The sequence below is a fragment of the Protopterus annectens genome, chromosome 1.part1 (genome assembly GCF_019279795.1).
Source record: "Protopterus annectens isolate FY-2018-M chromosome 1.part1, PAN1.0, whole genome shotgun sequence".
In the NCBI taxonomy this organism is placed as follows: Eukaryota; Metazoa; Chordata; order Ceratodontiformes; family Protopteridae; genus Protopterus; species Protopterus annectens.
In genome coordinates this window covers 290,409,185-290,436,123 of record NC_056726.1, presented here as the reverse complement: position 1 = coordinate 290,436,123, position 26,939 = coordinate 290,409,185, and the positions used below count along the sequence as shown (strand labels likewise).

Below are 26,939 nucleotides of genomic sequence, written 5' to 3'. Positions count from 1 at the left end.
GCACTCGAACATCTACATTTATGGTAGGTACAAAACTGTACTTTCTTCGTCTTTCATTGTTGCAGTCATCACATTTGGCTTATCTGCTTGCAGGTAGCCCTCAGTCGGCCTGATTATCAAAGTTTTGGGTCCTGCGTCGGTTGCTGTCTCATCTTTCATGAAGTCAGGTAGTCAGGGGTATAAAGCATGCAGCCAACGCCATTACCCCAGTCTTTCTTGCCATGCAGTGCCCGAAGCAGAAGCAGTTCATAAGTGCTGGTTGGCCGACTCCTGAAATTTTCATTTTCGAGTTTCAGATCCGAAGTCTTCACCTAACCTAAGTACCCCGTCGGGGATCCTTTTTCTTGCTTTAAACCGATGTCAGTAAAAGTTAACAGTTGTATTTCTTGTGGAAAGCAAATACCTCATAAAGATTTTCATTCGTACTGCATTCCTTGCCTAGGCCCAGACCATGACGTACCTCGCTGTCGGTTTTGTGCCTTATTCAAACCTCAAACTATTTGGCGTCTGTTCATTTTCATATCTAAATATTTTGGTACTTGGTTTGATTATCCAGAAATGGCTTTGGTAAGCCACCTGACTACCGACATTCCAAAAAAAATGCAAAGATAAAAACATAGACAGACCACATAGGTCCAAAGCTGCCGACGGCGGTTCTCCTAAACTAGTCACCAGTTTGCTGGTACTCAAGTGAGGTGCTTTCGCAGCCCCTGATACCCGCTACTTCAGATTCGACAGGCCTCTACTGAGATCCATTCAGAGTCCGGTATGCCGTGATATGCTTCTTCGACTGTGGAACCTGCTGATGTCTCTACTTTGGATGGGTCCGGAGCCACTGTGCAGGCACCGGCTTCTGAGGGTGTATTCAGGCCTACTGACTTGCATATTAAACAGACACCATCTTCTTCTTCAAGGCCTAAAACCCGATCCATGCCTAGAAAAACGATGCCCAGACTGCATGGTCAGGCCCCTATGCCTAAAAACAAGTGATAAGAATGGCTGAACACCTTATTACTCTAATCAGGGGAAGCCACCCTTCTCCCCCTAAGAGACCTAGGACTGATTTTCCTTCTGATTCTTCTGATCAGGATTCTGAAATTTCTGTTTTTCTCTGATGACCAGGAGTTGCCCTTATCTACCTATGAGGATTCTGATGCAGAGGACTCCATTCCCTCTGCTTTCCCTCCAGAGAATTTCTCTTTTGGTGAAACCTTGCATACTCTTAGGCAGCATTTCTGCGGGGAAAGCCAGGATTACTCTGACTCCAAAAAGATGCTTAGGGAATTCTTACTCCTACCTCAACACAGGCCTTTAGCTATCCCTCCTGTACTGGACATTGTAGATAATGCTTTCTCAGAATCTAGCCTGGCCCCTGACACTTTACCTCCATCTCCCAGAAAACCTGATGGGTATTACAGGATACCTGATGCTCACAAGTTCCTCTTTAAGAACCCTACTGCAGATCCTGAGACCATTTCACAGGGACACAAAGGCATTAAGGGTACTACTGCCAAAAACACTACCCCCTCTGATAGAGATTCCAGGGCCCTGGATAGATAGGGTGAGAAGGTATACAATTCTGCAACTTTGGCCATTAGGGCCTTAAACTGCCAGTTTCATATGTTAAAGTATCAGCAGCATATTACTGGATTGCTTAAACAGAAAATTATGTTGATTTCTGACTGTGCTGAAAATAAAGATTTACAGGATTTAATGCATTCTGCTGAACAAGTTGGAAAACATACTTTACAATGTGGTTTTGATTCATTAGAGGCATCTTGCAGGGCTGCTGTCACTGGGTCTGTACTTAGAAGGCATGCTTGGCTTAAGGAGCAATCTTTGCCAGTTCATGTTAAAAGCTAAATTACTGGCTGCTTCCTTAAACCAAGACCGCCTGTTTGGCAACAAAGCAGAAGTAGTACTTAAGAAGATGGAGGAAAAAGCTAAATCTATGCAAACTGTTAAAGATTTCCTGCAGTTACAGCCTCCCAGATATAGTAGGCATTGGCCTGCTAAGAATTGGTCTTTTCCTGCCTCTTCCAGCCCTTCTGAGTCCAAACCCAGAACCAGCAGAACACCCAGGCTTCAATTCCAAGGTACTCACAGACCTAAGCAGTGGGGGGGGGGCTCCCACTTCCAAAGCTGGGAGTAGTAAGACACCCCTCTATGGTAAATTGTCACAGTGACTTAACTTTAAACCTTCCAAGCCCTGCTCAACTGACTTTAGGGGGAAGGATCACCCTGCATCAAAAAACTGGGAACTCGTTACCCAAGACCAATTGGTTTTTAAATAAAGTTTCCCAAGGATACAGATTCCACTTCCACTCCTTCCTTACCAACCCCAAATGGTTGGCCAGACCTACCCCCAAACCACTGGGCAGAGGCTCAAAAGCAAGTTCTCTTTCTTCTAAGCATCAGGGCTATTCAGCCTGTCCCAGAAGAAGAATGGGGGCAAGGTTTCTACTCAAGACTTTTTCTGGTACCCAGAAAAGACAATTCCTGGTGTCCTGTCTTGGACCTGTCTATCCTAAACACTTTTTTAGAAATCCCAAAATTAAAAATGCTAACTCTACATCAGCTGCTTCCCATGCTGGGAAAAAAATGCCTGGTTGGCAACACTGGATTTAAAGGAAGCCTACCTACACATCCCAATAAGGGAATCTTGCAGAAGATACCTATTCTTCAGAGCAGGCTACATGCACTATCTGTTCTCTGCACTGCCCTTTGGCTTATCTACTGCACCCAGGGTATTCACAAAGTGCCTAGCTCCAGTCATTGCATTCTGCAGGCAAATAAATATTCAAGTATACCCATACCTGGACAATTGTCTAATTCAGGCAGAAAGCCAGGACATACTATTAAATCATCTGGCATTTGTAAAGAAATTGCTTTTCTGGGATACACTATAAAAGAAAAGAAATCGTGTCTAGTACCCTGCCAACAAATTGTCTTCCTGGGAGCAAGCTTGAATACAACTTCCCAGATGGCCTACCTCATGCCAGAGAAACAAGTTCATTTGACTGCCTACTTCAAACTACTGGCCACTAAGACCCAGCTATCTGCAAGGAAAATACTGCAAGCCCTGGGGTTCATGGCCTCTTGCATTCTACTAATTCCATATGCAAGACTGCATATGAGGAAACTACAATGGTATCTAAAAGCCTATTGTGTCAACATTCTCAGGACCTAGAATCAATGATTTCTATCATACCTTGTCTAAAAGAGTTCCTTTGGTGGGCAGAGGCCTGCCACCTAAACAAGGGACTGCCATTCACTCTACCCCCTGCCGCCCAAGCCCTAACAACAGACGTATCAGACTGTGCATGGGGGGCTCACTTGGCAGGACAGTGCATTCAGGGCAAATGGAACCAGAGTCAAATGCACCTGCAGATCAATCAAAAAGAAATGTTAGCTGTACAAAATGCTCTGACAGCTTTCAAGAACCACATTCTTCCAGGACAATTATTGGTAAAGACGGACACCATGGTTATGTGGTACATAAACAAGCAGGGAGGAATCCACTCATACCCTCTCTGCAGACTAGCCCATGGCTCTGTGGAACACAGCCTTGAGCTACCAAGTGCAACTACAAGCTCAATTCCTACCAGACAAGCTAAATACACTGGCAGACGACCTAAGCAGAAATCTCATGGACCCACGCGAGTGGAAACTGGAACTAAAGATATTTAACATGTTGAGAAACAAATGGGGGAGCCCAGAGAGACCTGTTTGCCTCCCCTCAGAACTACCAATTGGACAAATTCTGCGCAAGGACTCCCCACAGACAAGCTTGGAAAGTGGATGCCCTGTACTTCACCTGGAAAAACCTATCAGTTTATGCCTTTCAACCTCTGCCTCTCCTTTCCAAAGTGGTGCTAAAGATCAAACAGGACAAACCAAGGACCATACTGATTGCACCAGACTGGCCATGCCAACACTGGCACCCCCTCTTGTGCAGTGTGTCACTGCTGGAACCATGGCACCTGCCTCAGACCCCTGCCCTGCTGTCCCAGCAGGAGGGCCAGATTCTGCATCCACAGCTTCAAACTCTGAACCTTGCAGCCTGGCTATAATTACCTGATGTCTCTGTTACCATCCCTAAGTAAGCAAGTGATGGATGTCATTCTGGAGGCAAGGAGGCCTAATACTAGAAAATCCTATGCTGAAAAATGGAAAATATTCTGTTCCTGGAGCCAAACTCAGGGGATGGGCACAACAGTGCCCAGTTTACTTCATGTTCTTCAATACTTAACTGAGATGCTTCACAAGGGTCTTTCCTTTTCTTCCATCAAAATTCATGCCTTGGCCATTTCAGCACATTGTAATACAGAGCCACCCCTCTTCTCTCATCCACTGCTGAAGCAATTCCTCAGAGGGGCCAAAAACCTAAGACCACCCAGGAGAGCCCCTACTCCAGCCTGGGAGCTTAACTTTGTATTGGAAAAGCTCACACTGCCTCCCTTTGAGCCAGCTGCAAATGTAGAGTTGAAGTTCCTTTCTTGGAGAACAGCCTCCCTTCTAGCCATCACTTCAGCAAGAAGAGTGTCTGAATTACAGGCCCTCATGGCAGTGAAGCCTTTCATCATCTTTCATGCGGACATGGTGTCCCTCAGGACCAATCCCTCTTTCTTTCATGCCCAAGGTGGTATCCAGTGTGGCTCTTAATCAGTCCATTCATTTGCCAGCCTTCTTTTCTAATCCACAGAACAAAGGGGAATGGATACTGCACTCCTTAGATGTGCACAGACCACTTAGATTTTACTTGGACAGGACTAAATCTCTAAGGAAATCTGAACAACTGCTGGTGGCATTTGAGGCAGGGGCAGAGGGGAAGGCTATTTCAAAGCAAACCATTTCTAAATGGATAGGCCATTGCATTCATTTCTGCTATAAGCACCATGGAAAACGTATCCCACAGAGGATTAGACCCCATTCAACCAGGGCTGCATCTACCTCTACAGCCTTTTATCAGGTATCCCACAGAGGATTAGACCCCATTCAACCAGGGCTGCATCTACCTCTACAGCCTTTTATCAGAGGTGTCCCTACCAGAGACATCCTAGAAGCTGCTACTTGGAGTTCTGTACATACTTTCACCAAGCATTACCATTTGCCAATTTTCTCTAAATCCATAGCTGGCTTTGCCACTGCAGTCATGCAGGGCCTTATAGCTGGTCCTAATGCTATCTAAATTCCTCCTCCCATCCTTAGCTTTGGGAATCTACCCAAATGTGATGACTGCAACAGTGAAACACGAACATAGTACAGTTGTGTACACTTACCATAAATGTAGATGTCTGAGTGTATTCACTGTTGCAGTCCTCACATTTGGGTTATCTGCTTGCAGTAGCCCTCAGTTGGCCTGATAATCAAAGTCTTGGGTCCTGCGTCGGTTGCTGTCTCATCTTCTGTGACGTCAGGTAGTCAGGTGTATAAAGCATGCAACCGACGCCATTAAATCAGTTTTTCTTGCCCCATATGTCAGGTGCCCCCCTTAATGGGAAGCAATTTTATATATTGCTTCCCATTAAGGGGGGCACCTGACATATAATCAGGCCGACTGAGGGCTACTGCAGGCAGATAACCCAAATGTGATGACTGCAACAGTGAATACACTCAGACATCTACATTTATGGTAAGTGTACACAACTGTACTTTCCTCCTTCGCAAGTCGGGAAGGGTTTTTTGTTCAAGGATATTCATAATGCCTAAGAAAGAAAATGCTTTGGGACCAGATCTGAATCTTCTTTCCTAAACCTGTTTGTGATAGTGCCCAAATTCAGAATGATGTCATTTCACAACGTGTTACGTCGTCTTCAAATTTCTTGATAACACTAGACTTAAAAATGCTTATAATCACATCCCTATTCATCCAGATTTCAGACATCTCTTAAGGTTTTGTTTGTCTGTATCGCATTTGTCAGTTTCTGTCTTACCCTTTGGACTATCCACTGCACCAAGAGTTATTCACAGAGTGTTTAGCTCCAGTTACAGGTCATTGCAGGCTACAGGGTATCCACATTTTCCCATATTTAGACAACTTTGCAGAGTCTTTAGCGTCAGGAATCTGTCTGGTGAGCGATCTCTTACACAAGATGGGATTCCATGAGAATATTCCAAGAGAATATTCGGAAGTATTTCTTGACTCCATCACACAAGATTGTGTTCTTGGGATGCCATCTAGACACCTCAGTTCAAAGAGCTTTTCTTTTACAGAAAACAAAAATAGATCTTTATTTGGAAGGAATACATCCAGGTTTTGGGTCTCGAAGCATCTCTGAGTCTCACGATACCCCTGGCAATACTCCACATGAGAAAGATATAGTGGCATCTGAAATCTCTCTGGTCCCAGTATCAACATTCTCCGTCTTTTCAAATCCCAGTGCTGAGGTGTCAGAAGAGAAGCCTTTTGGTGGAGATGGCAGATTATCTTAAGTCCAGGTTTCCCCTTCCCCACCCCTGTTGCAAAGCAGTCTGTCACTACAGATCCTTTGGACTTTGCTTAGATAGCACTTTCAGTAGGGGTAAAAGTGCAGGGCATGTGGGACACCAAGGACAGATGCAAACATGTAAATGTCAAGGAGATGCTTGCCCTGATCAAGACGCCCAACTCTCTGAATCATGTTTGATCCCTAGGACCTCTTCATGTGGTTACAGGCAATGCCACAGTCGTATGGTACATCAGCAAGGGGGAACCAGGTCATACCCCCTTTACAGACTGGCCATGTTAGCTTGGTATATAGCCTTACAGCACAGTCTCACTCTGTAATATTCCTACATTCCATCAGAGCAAAATTGTATGGCAGACAAGCTGCGCAGGCCCACAGCAGACTCTCACGAATGGAAAGCAGGTCAGGAGATCTTCCAAGACTTGGTCTGTGTGTGGGAAGTTCCTCTTTGGACAATCATCTGGCAAGATTCTGTTCCAGGACTCCATGCAAGAAGACCTGGAAGACAGATGCATTTTTTTTGGACAGGAATGCTTTTGTATGATTTTCCACCCTTTATGCTAATATCCAGTGTACTTCTGAAGATTCAGAAGAAATGCCCCAAGATCATTATGGTGACTCCCTTCTGGTCCAGGCAACTGTGGTTCTCCCTTCTTTTGGAAATGACCAGAGGCTGTCGCCACAAGCTTCCTCACAGAATGGATCTACTCACACAAGAACAGGAGTGTTTGATAAACCCCAACATCAGTTATCTTCAATTGACTGCCTGGATGATAGAGTCTCAATTCCTTTTAAGCACTTGTTTGCTGAGAATGTAGAGCAGGTACTAATGGAGGCAGGTAAACCTGCTACTAGAAATTTAGATATTAAGAAATGGAAAAGGTTTTCTAGTTGGTGCCAACAACATAACCAGCACACACTCATGGCTAGTTGTTCTCTGATCAACAGACCATGATGCTTTGATAGGGATGGTCAGCACCTCTCCCTTGTAGTTTTTTCAGTATTACCTAAAACATTGTCTTTTTAAGGCAGTGACAAACTGAAAATACTTCCAGCCTAGCAATTCAAAACCAAGATAATCTAAAGGTGTTACTGCTCAGTGCTAGAAGTCTAAACAAGAAACTCCACTCTCTACAAGCTCTCCTCACCCAAGAGAATGCTGGCATCTGTGCGCTCACAGAATTGAGGATTAAAGCCATGGAGAGCACACTGGCAGTGTAAAGGTGTAAAGCCTTCCACACATTTAGACCAGCTGCTACACAGATAGGGGCTAAAGGTGGACATGTCTCGATTTTACATAAAAAAATAAATATATCTCAAGGTTGGTCAGACATGACAATGCATTTGAGCTGCTCCATGTTCAAATCATCATAGGCAAAATCCCATACCACTTCCTTGCAAGCTGTAGGCTCCTCTTTATGCCCTAGGAAACCCATAATGTGTATTGAAACCCATTGGAAACATTAAACATCCACCCCAGTACCATATGTGTGGGCAACTTAAATTACTATTAACTTGGAATATTATACAACACCAAATGTGCAGGCACAGAGATTCCTAGAGTTTGGAAACACAAACTACCAGGACCAGATTGTCAGTACGGTGACCAGGGGTGCAAACATGCTGGATCTGGTCCTCATTAATATGGGAGAGTGCTGCCTACCCTTGTCTGGTAAGGTCAGACCACAAAAAATGATCTTTTAAAGTAAACATAAAACTCACAACCCCAGCTAACCCTGGAATGATCAGGAACTACACTAAGGTTAACTTCCTACTATTAAGTGATAACCTGGCAAAATTTCAAGACCCCATAAACCCTAAGATCACTGCTGCTTATGCAGAACTGTTCACAGAAACCCTATGCAAACATGTTAATAGCTGCAGAGGCAGCTGTATCCACCAAGAAAAATTACAGAACTAATCAAAAAGCAAACTACCTTGGTGGAATCACATCATCAGTAGGGTGTGTAAGACATGGAAGAAAATCATGGCAAAAATTAGAAGGTGTAGCACCCAGCAGGATGCAGTCACTCTCATCAAATTAAACAAGTAACTAGGAGAACAAATAAAGTCTAAAAAGCCAAATTTGAGGTAAGTTTTGCCTCCCAGGCCAAGGACAACCAAAAGGCATTTTATAGCTATGTAGACAGCCTCAAAGGCAGTACATAGTTGTGTGCAGAGCTCATTGTTAATGAGACCACCTATCATGAGCCAGAAGTTGAAGCAAGTCTACTGGCAGACAAGTTTAGCTGTAACTTTATTCCTGTCTCCTCCTCAACCTCCCCTCAGGAAATACCAGCAAATTTAACTTTCCCTATTATCACAAGGAAACAAGTCCTGAATGCACAATCTAAGGCCAAGAGCACTGCATTGATGGGCCCAGACAGTATTCCAGGATGCCTTCTATAAATAGCATGAAACATGACCTATTGGGTCCTATGGAATTGCTGTTTAACTGTAGCCTCCAAACAGGCTTTGTGCCTCATGAATGTAAAACAGCAGCAGTCATCCCTCTGCACAATGGTGGGACATCTACAGACCCATAAGTCTCACTAGTCTTGTATGCAAAGCCATGGAAAGAAATATCATGGAAATGATCAATAATGTTATAGGAAACCTTCAGACACTGGACCCAGCCCATTTTGTTTTCATCAAGGGCAGGTAATGCCTACTCACCTTGGAGGACGTCTTTGAAAAGTTTACCAAAGCAATGGATGAGGGTAAAACTGTTCACACCATCTACAATGACCAGGCCAAGGCATTTGACACAGTACCATACTCGCACATTGTTGACAGTGTCAAGATATTTGGCATAAATCTTTGTTACCCGATGGATAGCCGGCTGGCTTAGAGGCAGACCCAGGAAGTTGGAATTTTGGAGTACACGTCTACAAAGAGGACGGTCACAAGCGGAGTCCCAGAGGGATTGGTCCAGGGACGCCTGCTTTTTGGCATTTACTTCTGTGAAGTCAAGGATCTCTGACTAAATTTGCAGATGATTGTAAATTAGGAACAGTCATAAAATCCCCCACTGATACACATGTTTTCCAGGTAGGGGTGACCTAGACAAATAATTTGTCAGAGCTGTGCATTAAAACTAAATGTTAAGATGTGCGTAATAGTATCCATTGTATTGACAAACACACCCCTAAGAGTTGACACAGTAGTTAAGGACTTGGGGACACACAGACAGTAATCTAGCCTTTGACCATCACATGTCTACAGTAATAAGGAAAAAATTCTGTGTTGTGCAACTTATAAACAAAGGTATGGCATCTAGGTCCAAGGAGGTCAACGTTCCATAGTATTTAGCATTCATGAGATCTATAATTGAGTGCAGTGCCCCTTTTGGTATGTTCCTAATCGGACACAGCCAGCAATTGGAATATCCACAGAAGTTCCTAACTAAAAGAATCCAGGACATAAGTAACATGTAATTTGTAAACTGCCTCATGGTCTTTTCTTTGTATTCCCTCTCCTCCAGGCTGTTGGGAGATCTGTGTGTGGAATATAAGGCAGCCTGTAAATGGTTTATCTCCCAAGCCCCTGCTTGCACTTATCAAGAGTACCAGAACTTATGAGGGATTTGGGATGCATGGCTAGGCTTAAAAATGCCCTTGTGGTCATTGGCCTAGTACACACCTATGAACAACATTTGTGTGAGTTACTATCCTATGGCCTTTCTTATTCCTCTATCAAGGTTCATTTATCAGCCACTGCAAGCATGTCTGCCCATGAATCCTCCTCTTTCAATTCAGTTTCATGTCAAAATGTTCTTGAATGTACTTTTGCATAAGAAGCCTCCAAGAAAACCTGTGGCCTCTCCTTGGGAATCTTAATTTTGTGTTAAAGAAGCTAACACTTTCTCCATTTGAACCAGATAATCTGGCTGACTTTAAGTTCTTAACATGGAAAACAGTTTTACTGCTCTGACCTCTGCAAGAAAGGTATCTGAACTGTAGACTTTTATTGGGTTATTTTCCAAATGGGAGGGTTTATTTGAGAACTCCTCTTTCTTTTATGCCTAAGTGGTGTCTGTGTACTTTAATCAAAACTAGCCATCTCCCTGTTTTTCCTGAACATAAAAATGAGGGAGAAAGGGTACTCCATACCTTGGATGTCCACAGACAACTCATCTCAACAGAACTAAATCTTTCAGATCTGTGGCTCAATTGTTAATTTCTTGTGAAGGTAAGAAGGACAACCAGTGTCAAAACAGTCTATTTCCAAGTGCTTGTGTAAGGGTACTACTTTTTGTCATATTCACCATAATAAAACTATATTCCAGGCAGGGTCAAGGCCCACTGTACCAGGGCCTTGACTTCATCTGTGGCTTTTTGGACAGGGTTATATTCTAGAAGTATTGTAGAAATTGCTACTTGGTCCTCTGTATGTACTTTTACAAAGCACTATAAGCTTCTTTCTTTCTCTGGGTCTAGATCAGGTCTTGTTTGGACCACTCTGCAGGGGCTCCAGAACTATTCCCCTTCAACTTCCCAAATGTAGCAAATTAGGGTAATATATACCCATGTAGCTAAGGCTACTGCACCAGTGATCAGTGTACTGAACATAGTACAGTTGTGTATTTATTTATTTATTTAACATTTGTTTACTGGGAGAGTCTGACTTGGAACAAAGCCAATTTTCAGCAAAGGGCCAGGGAGAAAAGCTCCAGACACATGTCTTTGTATGTGGGAGGAAACCCACACGAATGCACGGAGGACATGCAGACTCCACACAGAAGGCACCCCAGTCGAGAATCAAACTGGAGAACCTCTTGCTGTGAGGCAACATTGCTACCGCTGTATCACTGCGTCGTATGTTGAACTTAGTATAACAGTAGATGTTCGAATGAGTTCTGCTGCAGAGCTGGTCCCTCCTTCCATCCCCTTTGTTTTTGGTGTGTTTTTGTATATGCCAGGGTCTGGACTTTTATTTTTTGTTCTTAGCATTATCCTTTCAAGGCTCGGCCTCCCTCTCTCTCTGCAGGCAGGAAACCTTTAAAGCACTTTGTGGCCAAACTTGTCTTTTAGTCAGCTCACCTCAAGCTGCTTCACAGGTTGGGCATATGGAAGGTGCCTTGAAGTTTGGAAGCTGTCTGGCTGTTTTATCCTTGACAAAATATAATCCATGTAGCTAAAGCTACTGCAGCAGTGATCATTAAAACATCTGCTGTTATGGCAGGTTCAGCTTAAACAGCTGTACTTTTCAGATCCTTGTATTACTTGGTGAGTGGGAAATATATCCTGAGCCAGTGTTAATTCCTTAATGTATTACAAAGAAGGGATAACTCAAAGGATGTCCTTAGTAGTTTGATGCAAGGAGTTCAGTAAGTTTTGTGACAAAACAAATGATTAAGCAAGTGAGTAGAATGCTGGCTATTTCTTTGAACTGTATTGGGCAGTGTGTGTAAAATTGCTTTGCCAATATAAACTCAACAGTGATCGTATTTATGTATTTACTTTCACAGGGTTTCCGTGTTGCATATGTAGTGTTTAAAAGTCCTTCTGGAGTTGCAGCTGCCAAGTCACTGAAACCGAAGAAGCCGTTTGTGCTTTCTACAGCAGAATGTCCATTGAAAACTGGCATTCAGAGTAAGTAAGGATAAGGGACTCTTGACATTTATTTATTTTAACATTTGTGTACTGGGAAAGTCCAACTTGGAATGAAACCAATTTTCACTAGATGCCTGGAGAGAAATGCTCCAGACTCATGTCTTTGAAACATTGAGAGGAAACCGGAGCACCTGGAAGAAACCCACACAAATGCAGGGAGGACATGCAGATTCCGCACAGATGGCACTCCAGCCAAGAATCGAACCGGAGAACCTCTTGCTGTGAGGTGGCAACACTATCGCTGCACCACTGTGCCATCCCATTACATTTTAGCTGGAGGCCTTTTAAAACATCATAGTTGTAGTCAAGATCTTATTTTCAGTGCTGTCTTTTTTTTTCTTCTTTCTGACGACTTCAGTAATAAGAGTTTTAGGATCTTAAGGCAGTCAGAATGATGCTTGCCAAAAGTAGTTTGTATTTGCCAACAGAGAAGTACATTTGTACCGGTTTACGCTAGACGTGGTCTTGTTCTCACAGTTACTTTTTAGCAAAACATGATCAGATGAGCAGAATGAAAATCAAACCCAGGGAAAAACATCTTATATTGTTGGTTTGTTCATTCCACTTCCTGCATTTACTTACTGTTATACCTAATTTTGAGTTCATTTAACCTTGGGTAAGTTATAAAACATTGTCAGTGGTATGCGTTGGTTCTGCTGGGGTTTTCCATTTGTGGAACAGTGACTTGTTCAAATGACCAGGCATCATCAGAGCACAAGTAGGCAGGGGAACATGCCATGTAATGCATCTAGTCTACCTCCGGATTCTTTAGACTTTGCATTTAATGACATTTCTGTCACCCCCTACATGTTTTCTGTATTTTTTTCTTGTGATGCCACATTTCTTTTGTGACCATCTTTTTGTTGCATGCCTAGACTGTAACTTCTCTCCCCAAGAGTCAGAGGATCACCCACACCTCCCCAAATGTATAAACTACCTCTAGGGTCTCACCACAGTGGAATAAAGGGACCAAAGCTCAGTTGATTGAGTTTATTTTAGGATGAGCTGAATTGGTACCCAGATAAATGCAGACCTATCTCATTTATTTACTGTTTGTCTAAACCTGTGGAAAGGGGGGTGGAGTCATCTGATAGAACACTTCACCAGCCACTATCTGCTTGTTGATTTGTAAGAAATAACATGGCTTTAGAGCAGGACATAGTACAAGCACAGCCACCCTCTGTTTTATGAATGCCATCTAGAGGGGAACAAACAGCGAATAGGAGTTCTTTATACTCATTTAAGACCTTTGTCTCTGTCTCACATGTTGCCCTACTTGTAGACCTTCTAAGGCGTGGGGGTCATGCAGCATCCACTCAAGTTGTTTAACAGCTTTTGTCTGGAAGGTTTTTTTTTGAGTAATGTTTCGTCTGTCCATATCCAAAAGTTCTTTGTTGGGACTTACCTTCCCTGAAAATTCCTGAGCTGCAAAATATCCTTCCTATGGATGACTTGTCCATGTTCACAACACACTGCTGCTTACAATTATAGCCACTTGATCCATGCTGACCTGTTCATAGCACAAGTGGTTCAGCAAGAAGGTTCTTCTAATTATATTCAGTAAAACTAAAGCCATTATATTTTATATCCGGTATCATTGTAGTAGTAAGGGCTTGAGTGAGGGTCTGTCTACTCACCCAGTTCATAGGGAGTGGAAGGTATCAACAATCAATTACCCTTGACTTCAGTGAGCTCCCTCTTTATCAATCTGCATCCACTGTAAAGTAAATTTAAATGCACAGTAAGAAACACAGTCTACTGGTTACTAACCAGAAAAAACAAAGTTTGTAATTGGGAAAATTTACTCCTTCCTGATATTGATACCCTTCACTTTAAAACTAGTGTTCAAAGCTCCAAGCCATGCTAAATTGTATCTGCGTGCTTTTATTGAACTCTGCTAATAGGTAACATCACTAACATGGCTTGATAAGGTCATTTGGTTCTCCATATCTCTGGGTAGCACAGTGTCGTCATGAGATCTCTGCTAGTCAGACTGTACACTTTGATAACTTCCCCCTCCCGCAGTAGCTGAACTTTCATGCCATACTTCCCCCTCCCGCAGTAGCTGAACTTTCATGCCATAGTCTCTTTATTCATTTGTTTATGCTTTTTAGCTTTTCCTATAAGCTTCCTAGAATTAGCCTACTGTCTTCCATTTACAGACTTTGGCTCTGAAGTAGCTTTCCTAAGAATGCCCGATCAAGAAACACTGGAAACATTTACTACGGTTCTGAAGTAGTATCTCAGAACTATCCTTACCTGCCTGTGTTTGCTGGCTGTAACCTGGTGTTGGCCATGTTACTTAACTGCTACCCTTTCTCTGAATGCCATGTTTTATTCACAGCTCAGCAAACATACTGTTTTGGTTGTAAGTCGTGTATAACTGCCACACAAAATGAATGAAACATCCTACAGTTTACTATCATTGTCTTAAAACTGCTTTTTGGCAGTCCCTGCATTTATATTTTCTTCTTTGCGGTTTTGCTTATTGTGTTTGTTTTATCAGACCTGTTTCTGATGTACATTTCTGCCTTGAAAAGTTAAATTTCTGTGTTGAGTAATTAATCACTTCTGTACCCAGTGGTGTACTCATACCTTGAACTGTAGTGACTGTCCTGCAATAAATCTTTGCTAAGCTTGCACAAGTGATGTCAAGTGTGCTTGTTATAGTGGCCTATAGGGTAATGAAATTTTATTTATATATGTTTGCTGTAGGGGCAGCAGAGTGGTTAGTGTTGCTGCCTAAGTGTTTGGTTCTCCAGTCTGGTTCTTATCTGGGGTGCCTTCTGTGCATAGTTGGGAATGTGTGATGGGGGGATGAGCTTCTATGTTTTGCACCCACTGAATACTGTGATAAACTCTGGCTTCCTATTGACCCTTCTTGCATTAAGCAGGTAGTCAAACAATGAACGTTTAGTGTGATATGCCTCTTCTGGTTCCTTGGTTACCTTTAAGTTTTAATGTATATGTCACTTTTACAGGATGCATTCATTGTTTGATCAATGTTGCAATATTCTTAATTACTGAGACTTAGCAGCAGACATCACAATTCATCCTGCCCAACTTTCAGTGCTCAGAACCTTTCCTCCTAGGCGCAGCAGAAATTTACCCCTGGTACATCAATCTGCAGCCAGTATAAAGACTGTGTTCATCTGTGCCATCTTAGAACTTCTTTGCTACACATCAATGCATACACCTCATATATGCAGCAACAAGAAAACTGGTCATCTTCCCAGCATGGTTCGGCCTGCCTCTGGAAGCAGATACGTACTGTGCTGGGGATTTATGTGTGTTAAGTCACTTCTGTTGGTTTAGTATTAGGATAGTGGGACATTAGCTTTATGCCTGAGGTGAAAAAGGGCAAATAAATCTGTGATAGGCGGATTCTACATTGGGATTACCACTGCTGTTTTTTTTTTTCTTTTTGTTTGGTCTGGGCATGGGCCACAATGTCCAGGAATGCCCTTCAAAAATTTATGCCAAAAATTATTGGAAGTAGAGCATGCTCCCAGCAGCACTACCTCAGTTGGAAGAGACTTGATGCATTCTTCTGGTTTGCTGTGGCATCTGTTGGGTTGTCTTCCTGTTAAGATATTATTTTGAAAAAAAAAAAATTAAAAAGGATAGGTGAGGATGTAGGAGGTGCAAACCAGACGTTCAACAGCCATGCTTAAGCTGAAAGTGCCATGTCATTAAAGCACTTTTGCAGCCCCTGGACCAAGCAGCTACTCTTCCACAGGCCTGTGAAGATACCCCTTCGGAGACCACCATGCCTGCAACCAGTGACACATTTGACCAGACCAAAGAGCTTGCTTGGACACCAAGGCCCAGATGCCAATGACAAATGACCATTTTTTGTTATTCTTTTAGGGTATAGTGGAACTGCTACTGATTTAAGAGGATGTCCTGGATCATGCTACGGAAATCTAGTTGTTATTTTCTGAGGCAAAGACTTAAAAAGCAGACATCCTTCAAAAGAAAATCCAGAAGGTGAAGCACATTTCATCACATCCTGACCAGCATCTACATCCCAAATGTTGGGTAGTTCTTCCTGTCTTGTTCCTCTTACTTCCCAGGCTTTTTAGAACAATGGTTTAACCTGACCTTGATCTTCTGAAAGCTGTTCAAAGTTTGCAGCTAGGAACTGAACCTTCAATATTTGGAGTCCCGACAACTAGAAGGAAGTGGGAGCACTCCCCTGCTACGGGAGAGGATTCCCAGGAAAGTGTGAGTGGATGGCACTGGATTTATTCTTTACAGTTGTCTTTTGGATGTGGTAATGACATGGAAGACTCCATCTCATCTGAGTCCGTTGCTGAGAATATCTTCTTTGGTGAAACACTTGCCAGGATGAAGCATTTATTCAGATGAAAAGGGAAGGGAGTCATCAGTGGCTTAAAATATACTTTGAATTGCTGGGCCTGTATACCCCCAAACGTGTGGTCATTCCTCCTGTTTGGTAAGCTCCTGTGGGTGCATTTTTAAAAGCCACTTAAGAACCCAGTTCTCAGGCCCACACTCTGAAGAAACATGACAGGTTTAATGGGGTACAGGATTCCTACAAATATTGTTGCACGAATCCTATGTTAGATCTAACCATCATATGTATAGAGCCAGAAGACATTCTAAACTGGTTCCTACTTCCAAATGGCAGAGAGTAGGGCTTTAGATAGATTTGGGAAGGATTTGAATGGCTTCCACTGTGAACTTCAGGGCTATTAATTGAAAAAATACAAAGGCAGTGATCTACATGGCCCTCCTAGACTATATAGGAGAGAAAATTAAGGAGCTGGCAAATGCTAACCAGAGGGTGTGACGCCCATGCAGTGGCCCAGTAGTCAAGGAGCGTCAATCCTCACAACTAGCACCAGTGAGGGATGTGCACATTGTGAGGATGGTGGGTACACACATGGGTTCAATTTCCCTTAAGAAACACATCAGTCATTCTGGGGCTGGTTTCTCTCTCTCTCCAGATCCCCAGTAAGACTCCCCACTGTCACAGCTATAGGGTTCAAATCTCAGCTGAGTGGTCAAGCCAAAACTTCCAGCACCCTTTCTGTCTAACCAGTGCTTCATGTCCCTGCCCAAGTAGCTGACACACACACTTTGAGATTTGATTTATATACAAACGCACAGGCACACCTGGGGAAGGCTGGCACAGGTTCACAGGCACAGCTTCTGCCCAGACTAAAAGGTAGTAATCACTGCCACCAACTGCTACTTGCTTATCAGCTACTTAAGGCTCTTCCCAAAGAGTGACCAGTTCTACTGTGTAATGTTACCATTATCCAAATGGTATTTGTGAATAAGACTTGAAGGCTATTGGAGTGGCTTGTACAGTATCACCAAATACATATGCAAGTACTCTGAGCTTAAATATCTCTATACAGAACCAGCCACAATTAAAAGGTTTTAAAAAATATTTAATAAGAAAAGCACAAAACTCATTAACACAGTGACAGTAGAGTTCAGAATCACAGGAAATATTTTAAAACAGCATTGTATTACAGTCTCACTTAAATACAGAAAACATATAGACTGATATGACTTTTTTCCTATCTATCTCGAAGAGAGATACTAAGATCTAAGTCTTGCTTACAGAGCCAGGCAAATATAGATGAGAAGTGAGATGTTTACAGGTCCAGAACAAAATACAAAATGCCCAGACTTTCTCTCTGAGATAGTTCTTAAATTAATAATGCACATTACTGCTGGGTTCTCTCAGACTACATCATTCTTGTCACCTCTGCCTTAGTTCCCAGGCTGACAACAACTTAAAATTTAACATGCGTCTGTGAAAAATACTTCTCTCTCAGATGTACAGCTGCTAGGAAGCCACAAAGCAATACAAAAAAACACTTTACACGTGAAACCTAGTAATTATCTCCGTTTCAGGACAATAGAAATAAGCTCCTAGCCTAGACATCTTGTCTGTTAGCTGAGATAAACCAAGTTTATAGCAGATCATAAAACTATTAACTTGCAAACTCTGAGAAAATAAGTAAACTCTGTATGTCCCAGCTTTTACTATGAAAACATACATGTGCACAGGCATATAGTCCATATACACATTTCTGCTCTTTTCCAGTAGAGTGCACTGTGGTTACATTTTTGAAGCTCAGCACATAACATATAGTTCTCATACATTTGCAAAACAAGCCTGTGGATCATATTAATATTTACAAATGAGACAGGATTATTTACCAAATTCTGTCTAGCTAGGCTGGCAGCCTTTACAGGGGGCAAAACGTTTTGGGAGTTCACTCAACTAGGTAAGTGGCAAAACACTGTCAAGGATGGAAAGATGGATACGATGTTGGATGTAGCATCCTGTGCAGCAGCCATAGGGTCCACGGTTATGAGACATGCCTGACTGAGTCTTCATCCTTTACCAGAGGCAGTTCTTTAATGCCCCTTTACAAGTAGCTACTTTTTGGAATCCCAGCTGTTGAAGTTTGTAAGAAAGTGGAGTAAAGTGTTAAAGTCATGCAGGATGTAAAGTAACCTTTTCTCCCGCCTTTTGTCACAATATGAGAGAAAGTAGGTCGGTGCAAGGAAAGGCTAAACCAGTGAAAGGTAAAAAGAACAGAAAGGTTAAATTAGCAAAAGGCAAAAAAAGTAAATTTTAAAAAGAAATGGCTGAATAAGGGGAAGGCCCATGGATCTCGGGGCCCATTCTTACAGCATCCATCTACTTGTTTTTCATTTGTTGGTATAGATAAGTAACGCAAGCTGAAATGAGAAAAAACATAAAATATTGCACCACAAGGAGAATAAATGGATTAATCTGCTGGGAGCATTGATTAAACCAAAGTTAAATATTTTTATTTTTTTTTTTATTGTAGTTCAGTAAGTGTTTGCTTTGGGATGAATTCCCCCACAGTGAGAGTAAATTATTCTTTGAATAGTTTATTGTATACATTGTCTGAAATGAATGTTTGAGTATGTTTATATTTTGTTTGGTTATATTTAAGTAATAAAGAAATCACTATATTTTGTGGTATGACTTCTAGCATGATATGAATGAATTACTTTATTGCTTTGTGCTTGCTGTCATATAACCACTGGCTGTTGCTTAAATTTGCAGTGACATCCCATAACATTGAGAAAGCTGTTTAGCAAAACCTAGGCTGGGATTGTTGTGGAACAGAGCCTTATTTTTACTTTGATTTCATCAAGCTGCTTTATTTGAATGACTAAAGTGCTGGACCTTTTTGTAGTGTGTATAGGTGTGCGTTTGTGTGTGTAGATATAGATATGTAAACTGTGTGTAGGTTGTCATTCTTTTCCCTGTCTCATGGTTACCAGTGAACGAATGGCTGTTTAGTCCATGCCATATTTTTCATGGTATTGCACCCTCACTTGCAGCAATATTTTTCAGGATACATACCTATTTATTCTTGTTTTGACTTTAATGCTGTAGATAGTAAATGTGCCCATCAAACTGAATTGTATATGTAGAACTGAAAAGGTTAAAACTGTCATATGCTCTTTATTTTCAGAATGGATTGCAGATTATGAAGCAACAATTGTTGATCCAGAGGAATTGCAAGCTGAAGTGGACTCTTACATGCAGGAATATGACCAGAAAGTGGCAGAGGTACTTTCTTAAAAAAGTTTTAACATAATGTACAGTAACTAGCATTACTGCCCACATCATGTGGTTTTCTGATAACTAGCATTGCTGCCTCGCATCATGTGGTTCTCTGGTTGGGATGCATGCTCTCTTTTTGTGTGGTCTACATTTTCCTAGTACATCCAGAGAATGTTTATAGATGTATTGGAAAGCTCCTAAATTGGCTGCAGGTGTGTGAACAACCATATTATGCAGTTGACTGACATCCAGGACTGGTTCATTGCTTTACTCACTGGTTGCCCAGGTAAGCTTCACTTCCCTTGTAACCCTGAATAGGGTAAAGCAAACACTGGAAATAAACAAGTCATTTTTCCTTTTGCTTTAAGATTCTAAAAATACTTTTTTAATGTAACCTCCAGTTGTAGTATGATGCTGGCACAACACAACTACAGTAGTAGATATTACTACCCAATCAAGTTTGTTTCTGTCCTATGCTCATTTTATAGGAAGAAAATGTTGTGCCTACCTCTCATTGTTTTGAATTTCAAAATACTGTATGTTATGTGGTCCTATCTCGCCTACATTCCTTACTCACATGTCCGGAGCCGAGAATCGGCTCCGACTCTGCCAAATTTCTCTAGCACAAAGTCACTAATTGGCTGGGCTAACCCGGTATCCCAAGATGCACCTCGCCCTAGTCCCAGATCTCGTTTGCTGCTCCCCCAGGGAAAGAGTTCCTTACCAAAGGGGTTTCGGTAGATGCCTTGGTGGTCTCGCTTGGCTGTGGCTAAGTACCCTTTTTAAAATACTTCTAAGTATTTTATCAGTCTACTTTTTGATAAAAGCTATTTTAATAGCTAGCTTTGTATCTGACTAGTTGTGGTGTGAGTTTTTGAGAGTACTGTGTTTTTGTGGTATCCCTACTGTTTTCGCGGGCTAGGCCTGTTTAAGTTAGAGGACCTAGTCCTCTCCAGTGTGTTCCCTTGTTGTTTTGTGCTGTGTTCTTGTCGATGGTTAAACCCCCTCTTGGGAAGCGTTTAAATTAGAGTTTCCTTGTCTGTGAAAGTGGTTTTTGGTCTTCCCGCCTTCCTCTTGTGTTCGTCTCTGTCGGTTGTGAGTGGCGCGGTTGCTTACCATGTCGAAAGAACTGAAGGAACATAAACCCTCTGGGTTTAAGAAGTGTACAAAATGTGGCTATAAAATGCCCATTACAGATGGGCACTCTGTGTTTATTGTCTTGGTGCTATTCACTTGCAAGAGTCCTGCAGTTTCTGTCATGTTTTTAGCCCTAGGGTACTGCAGGAACGTAAAAATAAGCTGATTTTGAAGGGTCTGATTAAGCCCTCCTTTGAGGAAGCCTTGGAGTCGTCTTCGTCTTCTAGTACCAAGTCTAAGCCTCCTAAGGCCAAGAAAAGATCTCCAGCTCCGTCTGCTTCTTCGGAGCCATCGGAGAAGGTTTGTAAAGTGGATACTTCCTCCTCGGCTCCACTGTCCTTGGGGCCGAAGGAGAAGGATTCGGAAATGGATACTACCTCCTCGGCTCCATTGTCCTCTGGGCTGCAGGAGGTATCTGTTGTACTGGAGTCGACCTCAGCTCCGATACTATTGGAACCTATTCGGAGCCGGTCACCCAGTGTCAGGCATGAGTCTCCAGTTAGGAGATCCCGATCTCCTTCTGTTTCTTACAAATCCTGTAGACTGTCTGATTTGGATGTGGATAGGGTGGTCCAGAGGCTCCTGCAGTCACTGGTGTTAGCAAAACCGTTTTCTGCTCCGACCCAGTCTACTCTGGAGCTGGTTCCCATTCTAGTACTGATGATTCCTCCTCCGAACACCCATGTGTCGTCAGAGCTGGAGTGCTCCGTGCCGAGTGATATTCTGATGTCGGCTCCGATACCCCATGTGAGTCTATCTGAGCCGGCTTCGGCTCCAGCCAGGTCGGCGCCGTCCTCTGGTTTTCGGCACTCGGGTTTCCTCAGTCGGACCCGAGGGGGATACCGCGGGACTCCTGTCGGTTTCGAGCCTCCCTCTCGGTGCTTCGGCTCGGGGAATCTCGACTTCGGTCGTGGTCTCTGAGACTGGTCGGTCCTCGGACTCTGAGGGGACCGGCCTTCGAGACCATGAGGAGCACACTGGCCAGGTTGTCAGCTACATCACCTGGATCGGTCACTTCATCCCCTTACACCCTGGCTAGAGCCTCTGACGCCCCCCTCTCCGTGGATGGCGGAGCCCAAAGGTCTGGGGATACCCCCTTGATCGGTCCCCTACTTTCTGAGGGCCCCTCAGAGTCGGTGCCTGAGGAGCCTCCCAGTAAGAAGTTGTGCAAGAGGAAGCACATAGACTCCCAGGACGAGTCCCTCACTTCCGATACCGATCTCGAGGAATCAGAGGGGTCCCCCAAGTCGTCCTCCGATGTCTCTTTCTCCGACATCCTGGAGATTTTGAGACAGAGAGGTGACTGGCCTTCTAAGGCCCCCTCTGAGGAGGAGTCTGTATTCCTTAAGGCCTTCAGAGCTCAACCCTCCGCCTCCTGGGTGTCTCCACCCTTCGACAAACTCCTGGATTTGATTTGTCGAAGGGTGTGGGAGAACCCTGATTTTGTGGAACCAGTGCCCAGACGTCCAAACAAGTTCCTGTCTGCTCCCCCGGGGAAAGAGTTCCTTACCAAAGGGGTTTCGGTAGATGCCTTGGTGGTGGCGGCAGCCACTCAGCAGGAAGTTGCAGAGGCTTCTTCTTCAGTCCACCCTCCTAACAAGGAGTCCAGGAGTATGGACAGGTATGGGAAGCGTACCCTGTCTTCGGCGACCTTTACCTTACGGTCGTTGAATTACCTCTGTCATTTCACTTGGCTCCAAAGAGATCTCCTGAAGGAGCTAGGAGATGGGTAACATGCCTGAGGCGGTGGCGCAGACTGTTGATGCCCAGTTGTCTACCCTTGGTTCCATTGTCAACTCGTCTATGAGGCTCATATCTTATGCAGCCGAAGGGGCGAGTAGGGCAGCTAGCTCAGGCGTAGGGCAGCTAGCTCAGGCGTAGCTCTCAGAAGGCAAGCCTGGATGCGCCTTGTGTCATTTCGCTGAGGCCTTTAAGTTTTCCTTCACTGACGCCCCCTTTGATGGGTCCTCTCTCTTCGGGCCCAAAGTGAAAGACACCCTCACCAGATGTGAACAGGAGGGAAAGACCCTATCTGCCGTAGGGGCCCGTTTTTCTCTCCCTTCTAGGCCTTATCCCAAGGCTTAGAGAGGAGGGAAAATGTGGTTCAAAAAGTCTCAGAGGTCCTTTCCTGCAGCTCAAGGTGAGTCCCCCTCCCGAGGCAGAGGGGGAGGGGAAATTATTCCGGAAGACGCCGTCCCAGAGGCAGAGGAGGCCCCCGCAACTCGGGAGACGGCGATTCCTTTCGCGGTTCTTCCTTCCAGCGTTCCTGAGGCGTTGCCCGACTGTGCTATTCCGGAGCCAGTCGGGGGCCGAATTTCGTTGCATCTGGAAGCCTGGGAAAGCATCACCCAGGATCGTTGGGTGCTTCGAATAGTTACCGGAGGTTACACTATTCCCTTTGCGTCGACACCCCCCCAGTCAGAAGGATCCCGGACGTTCCACCCAGTCAACGGGATCAAGCAGCACTAGAAGTTGCAAAGCTGCTAGAAAAAGGAGTCATCCAACCAGTCCCCTCAGACCATGTCGGATCAGGAACTTACTCACAACTCTTTTTGGTGCTGAAAAGAACAGGGGACCTGAGACCCATTCTGGATCTCAGTCGACTGAATCACTACATTCTGAATGGTTATGCTTCAGTCCATTTTTCCATTGCTGGAGAAAGGAGTATGGATGTGCTCCATCGATCTCAAGGATGCCTACTACCACATCAAAATGGAGAAGGCATCCAGGAGTCATTTACGCTTCTGGCTAGGAGCCAGTCACTTCCAGTTTCGTGCCCTGCCCTTTGGTCTCATCACAGCCCCCAGGGTGTTTACCAAGTGTTTGGCAGTGGTGACAGCTCACCTGAGACGTTTAGGATTCCAGGTATTTCCGTACCTGGACGACTGGCTTCTCACCGCCCCCACCAGGCATCTGCTCGTTCAAGCCAGGGAGACGACTATCTCACTTTGCCAACGTCTAGGAATTACTTTGAACTGGGAAAAGTCTGCCTTGCAGCCCTCACAGCGTGTTGTTTTTATAGGCGCAGAGCTGGACTATTCTAATGCGCGCCTTTCTACCACAAGAGAGGATGAGTGCTGCAGTCTCAGATCCTCGCACTGTTGCCCCTCAGAAAAGTTCAGGCCAGGTTAGTTCTTCAGCTCTTGGGATCCATGGCCTCCACCATCATGCTGGTACCTCTGGCCAGGTTACACATGCGGATCCTACAGTGGCTCCTGTTGGTTCAGTGGTCCTTTCAGAAGCTTCCTCTTTCCCACTTGATACTTCTCACGGAGCGATACAAACAGGACCTCCTCTGGTGACTATGCTCCGCCAATCTGGACAGAGGAACGAGCTTGATTCCTATGTCTCCAGTGGCCATGGTGACCACGGACACCTCCCAGATGGGGTGGGGGGGCATTATCTAGGCAGGACGGTCCAAGGCACGTGGCAAGATCACGAGGTACACTTGCACATCAATGTTCTGTAGATGAGAGCGGTGTTTCTGGCATTGTGACCACTCCAAGACTCTCTACCTCTGGGAACGATTGCAATTCACTCGGAAAACATGTCCGTAGTGTGGTACCTGAACAAGCAGGGGGAACCAAATCTTATCCCCTCTGCAGAGATGCCATGCGAGTGTGGCATTGGGCAGTGGCAACGCACATTCCAGGGAAGTCCACCGTGTTAGCGGACAAGCTAAGCAGAGCTATTCTGATGCCTCAAGATTGGTCCTTGAACAACCGAGTGGCGGTTCAGATCTTCAAAAGGTGGGGTCAGCCTTGCTGCGATCTCTTCGCCAGCCCCCTCAATGCCAAATGCAGCGAGTACTTCACTCTGATCCCCCCACAGGGGGAGTCACCCAGGGACGCTTTAGCTCACGATTGGCCCCCCGGTCTGGTGTATGCTTTCCCTCCATTTCCTCTGTTACCAAGAGTGATCCAGAAAGCCATATTCTTGGGAAGCAGGATGATCCTTATTGCTCCACACTGGCCTCGACAAGTATGGTTCCCTTTTCTTCAACGGTACGCACTGGACGGTCCGTTGACTCTGGACCCGGTGCCTGACCTCCTGATTCACATGTCAGGACAACTCCATCCATCCCTGCAAACTCTCAGGTTGACAGCCTGGCTGCTCCACTTCCGTCGCTAGTCAGACAACATTCCTTTTCACCTGAAGTGGTGCACATCTTGTCTTCTTCTCATAAGTCTTCCACCAGGAAGATTTATTCCAGCAAATGGAGAAGATTCTCCATTTGGGCTCAGGCCCAAGGTTTGGACCCCTTCACAGCCCCAATTCCGTCGGTCTTAGATTTTTTATCCATGTTCCATCAGGGCTCCTCGCCCGCTACCATTAAAGTGCAGTTGGCTGCAATTTCCAATTTTCACACATCTTACGAGCCCTCTCTTATGGGCCACAAACTCTGTAAAGCCTTTCTAAAAGGTGCTTGGTTACTTCATCCCCCTGTTTCAGAACCTGTCCTGCCATGGGACCTAAACCTTGTGCTACAAGCTATTATGTCACCACCTTTTGAACTGGCTGCCACTTGTGAATTGAAATTCTTATCTTGGAAGACTGCCTCCTGGCAGATGTAATGGCTATCAGAACTTCAAGCTTTGTCCATTAAACCTCCGTATTTGATCTTTCATAAGGACAGAGTTTCTCTGAGACTTAACCTGTCCTTCCTTCCGAAGGTGTCATCCACTGTCAATCTCCATCAATCTATTGAGCTACCAGTGTTCTTTCCGAACTTTTCCAATAAAGCAGAGTTCAGGTTTCATCAGTTGGATGCGCACAGACAACTGAGATTTTATTTACACGGGACCAAGCATGTTAGGAAATCTGATCAACTGTTTGTGTCCTTTTCAGAGAACAGAGCAGGTTGTCCTATTTCCAAGTGCACAATTTCTAAATGAATCAAAAATTGTATTTCATTCATCTACTTGTCTGCAGGCAGAAATTTACCTTTTCCCATCAAAGCTCACTCTACCAGGGCTATGTCTACATCAATAGCATTCCATGCTAGGCTTTCATTGGATGATATTTGTGCTGCAGCTACTTGGGCCTCTCCCAACACTTTTATTACTCATTACAAACTGGACGTGGCTTTTAGAGGCCGGGCTTCCTTTGGTTCCACGGTTCTCAGGTGTATCTTCCTATGAGCCTCCCAGGATAGAGGTGCTGGGGACGCTGTCCGTGAGTAAGGAATGTAGGCGAGATAGGACCCCATGACATCAGTTAGTTATGTACTTACCATAACGATCGATGTATGTGGTCCATCTCGCCTACATTCCTACGTACCCTCCCACCTGCCCCCTTCCTAGAGGATTTGGAGGAATATTGGCTCTGTGGACCCTTCAAGGTCAGTGATTTTGTTCCCTTATCTCTGGCTGGAATTTCTTCCAGCGTTGATTGAGTATGGGTTATGATTGGTATGATTGCAAACAAGATCTGGTTCTAGGGTTAGGTGCCTCTTGGGATACCAGGTTAGCCCAGCCAATTAGAGACTTCGTGCTAAAGAAATTTGGCCGAGTCGGAGACGATTCTCGGCTCCAAACCCATGAGTATGGAATGTAGGCGAGATGGACCACATACATCGATCGTTATGGTGAGTACATAACTAACTGTTTCTTTCAGGTTAATATTAAGTTTGATAGTTTATTTTCCATACCATTTATGTTTTAAAAGATGAATATGTCCTTAAGTTTCAGAAGTCCTTTACCATTTCTGATACAATTAGGAAGAAGCAAAAGCTGAAGAAGAAGAAGGGGTTCCAGATGAGGAAGGCTGGATAAAGGTTACACGGAAGGGTAGACGTCCTGGAATTCCACGAACAGAAGCTGCTAATATTCGAGCAGTTGAGCGAGAAAAGAAGAAACGGGCACAGAAGGAGCTTCTGAATTTCTATGCTTGGCAACACAGAGAGTCCAAGAGGGAATGTAAGTTAAATTTACATTGATTCTTCTTGTCTTAACTAGGGAAGTATTTTTGTTTTTTATATATTGGTAGTTTCCTTTTCCATTGCTATAGACAGCTATTTTAATGTCTTCATGAAAAGGAGTGGCTTTATAAAAGTTGTATATGAAATGTTTGTGAGAACACTTGTTTGGTAGTTTAGTGTAGGGGCGTAAGGCTATACGCTGTTAAGTTTCATCCTGTGGTCCA

The 26,939-nt window shown here is 44.1% G+C and overlaps 1 protein-coding gene across 2 annotated transcripts in view; it reads left to right on the top strand.

Annotated features, from left to right (window-relative positions):
- Positions 1 to 26,939, top strand: part of RRP7A (ribosomal RNA processing 7 homolog A) — a 269,296-nt gene that overhangs the window by 150,082 nt on the left and 92,275 nt on the right. For both annotated transcript variants that reach the window (XM_044074557.1, XM_044074550.1), the window contains exons 4-6: positions 11,920 to 12,043; positions 19,567 to 19,664; positions 26,515 to 26,713. In XM_044074557.1, coding sequence (XP_043930492.1) covers positions 11,920 to 12,043; positions 19,567 to 19,664; positions 26,515 to 26,713 — 421 coding nt within the window. The remainder of the gene's footprint in view (positions 1 to 11,919; positions 12,044 to 19,566; positions 19,665 to 26,514; positions 26,714 to 26,939) is intronic.